Source organism: Prosopis cineraria, unplaced genomic scaffold (genome assembly GCF_029017545.1).
Source record: "Prosopis cineraria cultivar Desert tree isolate PC_DT_omini unplaced genomic scaffold, ASM2901754v1 PC3, whole genome shotgun sequence".
Classification (NCBI taxonomy): Eukaryota; Viridiplantae; Streptophyta; class Magnoliopsida; order Fabales; family Fabaceae; genus Prosopis; species Prosopis cineraria.
The window spans coordinates 42802992-42810059 of record NW_026555334.1 but is presented as its reverse complement, the minus strand read 5'-3'; the positions used below and the strand labels follow the sequence as shown (position 1 = coordinate 42810059).

The window sequence follows — 7068 nt, the reverse complement described above, 5'->3', positions numbered from 1 at the left end:
AAATTTAATAAAAATAAATTAAATTCTATCAATCAATAAAAAAATATTTAATTATATCAACAAATAAAATAGTAATATTAATATTAGATTAAAATTAAAATAACTATATAAAAATTAATTGACCAATGGGAGAAGTGGGAGAGAAAACATTTATGATTAATCACCTTCATTTTATAAAATTTATAGATATATATTGATTATACATTTTAATAGCTATTTATCATATAAATAAATTCTTATAATGTTATAATACGAGTTTACTTTGCGAGCTTATGGATGGCTTTGACAATTTTGTATGCAAAGTGATCAATTGTCAATTTGTAAAAATAAAAAACCGATTAAACAACCTCAGTGGTAACCGGGTTTCTGTGCGACCGCCTTTGTGAGTGATGTCTAGAAGTTCAGTTTCTAGTAGTTTCTGAAGCTCCCAGTCTCAACTCTCAAGTCTCAGCAAGGTACAGTGTCACTTGGCGAACCCAGCAAAGCAAGGATGGCGCTGTGGATGGAAAAGGGTTCCGAGCCCTTGACCGAAAGCGAGAAAGCAGACCTTGATGCTATTGCTGCCCTGAAAGAGTCCGCTGCTATTGAACTCAAGGTTTTCCTTTCGCTCTTCATCTGTATTCTCTATCATCTTGTGTCTATAGAATTTGTAGTTAGCCCTCCATTATTACCAATGCCCTTGTCTTATAGAGATTTATTAGAAAGGATTCCTTTTTCCTTTTTTAATGACTAGCGACATCATTGATGCCTGCGTTAGTTGTATGGCTGCTGACTTTGTTGAGACGCATAAAAGCTTGAATCTTGTTTTTCAGTTTCCATGTATGGTAGGACTGTTTGTGTCAAGCTGTCAATCTTCTTAATTTCGTTGGAGCTGTGCTTGTTCAAGATTTTTTCTGCACCAACTGTCCTATTAAATTTCGAGATATTGAATGGTGGATTATTTATGCTCAGGAAACGATGTCCTGACCTTGGATGCATAACATTCATATATTTTTATCTTGCCTGATGAGATTGGTTTTACTTTAGAAGGGAGCATGAAATGTTTGTCAGAGATGACACGTCGTCCATAGATGAAAAATTAATTGTTTCTTTGGAGCATAGTTTCCATGCCGTAACAATAAAGAGGTTTATAATGTGAGCTAAGTTCCAGATAGACATTAGACTAGATGGTATAATCTTGCTTAGCCTGTTGCCTTGTTCATAAAAAAGACGGTCTAATCTTGCTTCAAGTTGTCCTGAGTAACTTTTTGAATACTGACAGCATTGTTTTGTCTTTTCCGTTTTCAATCTTCACTCTATCTTTTTACTTTTCACGATTTCACCTTTCTATTCACTTTTCAGGAAAAGGGCAATCAATATGTCAAAATGGGTAAAAAACATTATTCTAATGCTATTGATTGTTACACAAGGGCAATAAATCAGCAAGTCTTGAGCGACTCCGAGAACTCAGTCATTTTTGCAAATAGATCACATGTAAATTTGCTGCTAGGAAATTATAGACGAGCTCTAACAGATGCAGAGGAGGCAATTAAGTTGTGCCCATCAAATATAAAGGTGCTAGTTCTCTTATTTGCAACACTGCCTTCTGAAAAATTTTGTAAACTTATATTTATTCTCTGTACTTTTGAGCCAATGTCTTAAAGCAGTACTAATCCTGCTCAGGCAATTTATAGAGCTGCCAAAGCATCTTTTTCATTAAATTTGTTGGCTGAAGCACAATGCCATTGTCAAAACGGCCTTCAGTTGGATCCAAACAATGAAGACTTGAAGAAGCTTGGCCAGCAGATTGATTTAAAGAAAGCAGAGCAGGAAAAGCATGAAGCTGAATTATCCAAAGCTGTTGCAGAGACAAAGGTCATAATCTTGTCTGTAGTGCTTGACCTTTTATTAATTGAAGGCTCATTTTTTGTTTCAACACAACTTTGCAGGAACTAGTGTTGGCTATCGAGAATAGGGGCCTGAAGATTGGAAAGGCAGTGTTTCAAGAACTTACTGGACTTAAAAAACCAGTATTAGACAAAAACAATATTCTTCATTGGCCTGTTCTTCTCCTGTATGCAGAGGTTATGTCCAGTGACTTCATTGAAGATTTCTGTGAGACTGACATGTTTGCAGTTCATCTTGATATGATATCCTTTTCTATAAATTTCTTTGAATGCTTTATATCTGAATGAGTTTTATGCATGCATGCATCCATGCTTGTTACACCCTTAACTGCCAAACATGTTTGCAGAAGACCAGCCTTTGCCATGGGATGATAATAACAATTACAAACGTGAATTTATAGAATTATACTATGAGGTAAGCTCTCATTTGGAACTTTGTATGTATTGGGTTTGATTGCTTTCTTGACATTTAGCTGTACTTTTGTTTGGAATGCTTATTGATTCATGACTCATGAGTGTCTGGCACTCTTTGGTATGTTGAACTCCACATGTAGAAAGACCATATTAGGAAATAGGAATACCTTCACAATTGTAGTAGTTTAAAATGTGGCTCGTTAAAACAAAGGATATGTGGCTTCGAATTAAATGTTACCTTAGAGTGCACATGTTAGTGCTCATACCAGCTGTTTTGATTGCTGAGATGAGTAAGGTGGGAAAAATTGAAATAAATAAGTAAGTAAAAACTGATGTCAGGTACTTAATCTAGAAAGGACAATTGTTGCTTTTGCAAGCATTATGTAGCTAATAATTAAGACTGTAAGTTCCTACTCACTTTGGCTATGAACTTAATTCACTTTATGGAAATATACACCATATTTGACCCCCTTTTTCTTTTCAAAAAAGGTCATACGTATGACATTTTATAATAAAAGATTATTTACTTTTTCCCCCATCCATCGGACTTGGTAACATCAGGCTGGTTCTGGAGTCTGTCTCCCAAAGGCGAAGCTACTTCATTTTTTACTGGAGGGAACTGCAGCTTCTCGACATGAAAGTGTCAGTGATGAAGAGAAAGATGCAGTTCATGGCTCTAACCACGTTGACACGGGTATATTACTTTTGAAGTTGCTCCCCTCCTCTTTTGAAAATGATGTGATGATTTTGTCGCATATCCCATTGCCCTGCCCTCCTGTAGTGGTGGTTTATGTAGCCCTAGGGTTGTATAGCTTGGTTTCTAACGATGTGAAAAGTGAGGAAAGCATGCATTGCTTTAGATTTATGTTGAACAGGCTTTTGATTCATGATCTTTCTTAATCCTTAATTGCCTCAATGAACTCTTTTTATTATCCTAAATTTAGCTCTATGCAATGATAATTTGTCATATTTTGCTTAGAGACGTTCAGTTAATTTTGGCTGCAAATTTAAATCAGTTGTGGCTATATATATATATATATTTATGGACGTGTTTGTGTGGACTCCATTATTTTTAGCTGAACCATATAGGTTCCTCCTTGCTAGAGATGGGATCCAAATTCAATTCTGTGATAGGTATTTAATTGGACGCAATTCCTGAAAATAAGAACTATAATTGCTTGGGACATAGCACTGCTCTTTCAAAGATATGGCTTAATGAATGGCCTTGGTTTCTCTGTGTGGCATGAAATTATTTTTATGTGATCTCTGGTGGTGATCAGGCACTCCTAAATGGGTCAAAGTAAATGAAAGGACGACGCTTCATGATGTTCTGAAGGACCCCAATTTTATCATTCCTGGCATCCCAGGTGTCATATAATTCACTTAAACGCTTTTTTTTTTTTGGTCTTTCTCCCAATTATTCTGCCTAGAATTTCATCTAAGTTTACTGTGCACCCGCAGTATTCTTTGTTGTTTCAAAGCGATCCAGCTTTTACGGCAAGTTCAAAGCTGGAAAATGGACTCCTCCAAGCATATGAAGAGGCGGCAGCAAGCTTTTATTGAAGAAAGCGAATGGCTCGGGTTGAGTCTAAGCGCCCATCTTTGTTAAGGTTGGTTGTGACCTGCAAAATCTGACAATTGGTTGCATCCAACCATTGAAGGCACACAAGGTAGTTGCTCATGAAGTCATCATCGGATATTATGCAGTGCCTTGAAACTTGTTGAAAAAATTTATTTATGTCTTATTTTTAAACCCAAAAAACAAAAAAAAGGACTGAATTTTGCAACTGTTTTGTCAATGAGGGTTTAGGGCCATCTTTGTAATAAGATCTGTGCCAGACCAATAGGTTCAATGTATCATATTCTTTATTCTAGTAACAGTCCATCACAATTTATCAATTGATTTACTAGCTATGTTAAAAAAAGCCACCACATGATTCAATGGCTGTCAGTTATTCAGTTTCATAATAAACCTCATGACTGCAAAGTGCATTTGTGATGTAGAATCTTTTATTTTCGATATGAAAATAATTCGTGTCTTTCTTTCTATGTTTTTTTTTTGGTTGGGCAGAAATGAAGATTTCCTCACAATCTGTTACGGATTTTTCTTTTGGCCATAAAAGAATATGGAATTACTTTCACTATTCACAAGCATGATATGTGTGTGTGTGTGCAGCGGTAGATTATAATAATGGGAAAAATATAATAATTAGTTTTTATAATTTTATTAAGTTTTATTTGTAGTTTCTGTAATTTTTTTAATAATTTCAGCCTTTATAGTTTTCAAAATATTAGATGGTATTTATTTTTCATATTCTTATCATTTCAGTTTTTTCAATAGTTTTAGTTCATGTAAGAATTAAAAATGCTGAAAAAAATTATAAAAATTAAAAATAAAACTTGGTGAAATTATAGAAGTCAATGATTATATTTTTCCATTATAATAAGCTAAGTTTTATTTAATATTAGGTATCAGTTGATGGCTGGCCCAAAATTAAAAAGGAAAAATTACATACACGTTTTATGTAAAGAAATTAATTATTATAAAATTTATTAATAATTAAATTAAGGTCTTGTGTTATCAATAATTTTAGTTTAATTGTTATTGAATATTTGTGATAATTTTTGTGTGTAGAATTGAACGTAATTCTCTGTAATAAAAAAGTCAGTTTAATGATCGACGCGGGTGGCCCTCACATCGAATCCAAAGGATATGCCACTTGTTAAAAAAATTATATTTAATAGAGATGGATACCAACGAAAATATGAATTTAAACTATTCCCGCGTGTTTTATTTTTTTTTAACGGAATTGAGTTAGAGGAGGCCGCTGTGTATTCTAATTGAGTTCTAACAAAAATATTAAAAATAAAATTATCATAACATATGTTTCCAAATCATAAAATATTTTTAAATAAAATTTCAGTAAATATATTTTATAATTTTATTTTTTAAATAACAATATAAATTTTTAAAAATGCATTCATTTAATACACCATTTATGAAATAATACTATTAAAGAAAAATATGATAAAAAAGGTAATATTAAAAAATATCATTAATGAGATTTTATTTTTATCAAAACATCTTATATTTTGATATGTCAAATCTTTTTCAAAGGTATGGCATAATTTGAGACAAAGTGAGTAATTTGTTATCAAATATTTTATTACTCACACATGCGACGAAATTAACATATAATTAACATTATTATATATATATATATATATATATGGAATTTAAGGTAAGTTGAGTTTTGAAGATTTACTATAACCATAACCTGGCCTCTAAATTTAATAAGTGCTTAACAAAATATTTGCAAATTGTCCATTAATAAAGTCATTAAATTGAGAGCAAGAATTGAAATCATTAATTTATCAAAATCTTTATCAAATAGATCAGTCTTTATTAATAAAATTAATATTATTAATAAGTCAATTTTCACTAGAGCTGAATTGATAGGGCTGAGCCATATGGGCTCAAACTTATAAATTCGATTACTCCAAAATTGCATATTTTGTGAAGCTTGACCCTTAATTATAGGGTTTAAAGTCAAGCTTGAAACCCATTTTTTTAATTTTAAAAATTAAAATTTTCAATTATAATATCTTTTACTCTTTTTAAATACAAATTAAAATGTAAAAAAAATTAAAAATAAATAATATAAATTATAATTTTAAAGCATAAATATATATTTCAAAGTTTAAATTTAATTTTAAAATTAAAAATATTTTAATTTTTAGGGATAAAACTAAAACGGGCCTAAAACAAGTCGTTGGAGCCTGAATCTTTTTTTTAGGGTCTATCAGTGACGGCATCAAAACCTGTTTTTCCTAAAAAATTATCTTTCTTTTAAGCTCAAACCCCTATAAGATTAAGAACTGGATTAGATGAGTGGCTCATTAAGTTTAACATTTATTTCTTGTTTTAATTTTGATAAACTCGAGCAACTTCTTAACGGGAACGAGGTTCGACTTGGATTAGACGTTATATTTTGTGATTTGATTCAAATAAAGATTTTAAAAAATAATATAAACGGAGATTATGCCTATAATGAAGGCACAGGGAGAGAACAGATGACTGATTCGTTGGGGACAAATGGTCTGGGAGGCCTAGAAATTCAGTAATTGATCCGATAAGTTGGCCACTTACGTATCGGTGAAAGGATGCGCACCACTAAATGGTTTGGATTTACTGGCTTGAATCTCTTCATAGCCATGCGTTTCTTTATCTAGTAGACTAATCATGACAAAATATAAACAAATGAACCAATGAACCAATATTAAAGGCCTGTCTAATTCAAGATTCTAAATTCATCACCCCATGCATGTTCAATAATGACACTGTTTAGTCTTTTAATATATAATAATTATTATTTTTAAAATACTCTTAAGTCTTATTAAATAACGTACTTTATATTTATTTTATAATAAAATAACTTATTAAATATATAAAATATATGGTTTGTTTTAAGATAAACCACTATTTTATTAAAGGATAAAATTTGATTAAAAATAATTTATATTTTCAAACAAGTAGTACTGTATATGGAATCAAAAGTGCACTAAATATTAAAAAGGAAGATAAAATCAACTCACGGGATCTATATATTATAATATCTTAGCCATCAAATCATACAAAAACTTGATAGCTCAATCTCTACTTGTTAATACAGAATTATGCTCGTTATTAAGAATGCCATGTTATTCATTTATTTATTAAGAATGTAATGTTATAATATCAAAAAAAAAAAAAAGGGAGGAGAAGAAG

At 31.4% G+C, this 7068-nt stretch overlaps 1 protein-coding gene across 2 annotated transcripts; it reads left to right on the top strand.

Moving 5' to 3' along the window:
* Nucleotides 1-358: 358 nt before the first annotated feature.
* Nucleotides 359-4199, top strand: LOC129306512 (uncharacterized). 2 transcript variants are annotated; one of them, XM_054947148.1, is made up of 8 exons: nucleotides 359-595; nucleotides 1342-1554; nucleotides 1744-1854; nucleotides 1929-2131; nucleotides 2226-2301; nucleotides 2862-2994; nucleotides 3581-3667; nucleotides 3762-4199. In XM_054947148.1, exons 1-8 carry the CDS (start codon nucleotides 491-493, stop codon nucleotides 3836-3838), a joined length of 1005 nt encoding a protein of 334 aa, XP_054803123.1. In that variant the 5' UTR covers nucleotides 359-490; the 3' UTR covers nucleotides 3839-4199. The 2 variants fall into 2 exon arrangements, with proteins under 2 accessions (XP_054803123.1, XP_054803122.1); XM_054947147.1 differs by having other exon boundaries at nucleotides 360-595; nucleotides 1663-1854.
* The last annotated feature ends 2869 nt before the right edge of the window (nucleotides 4200-7068 follow it).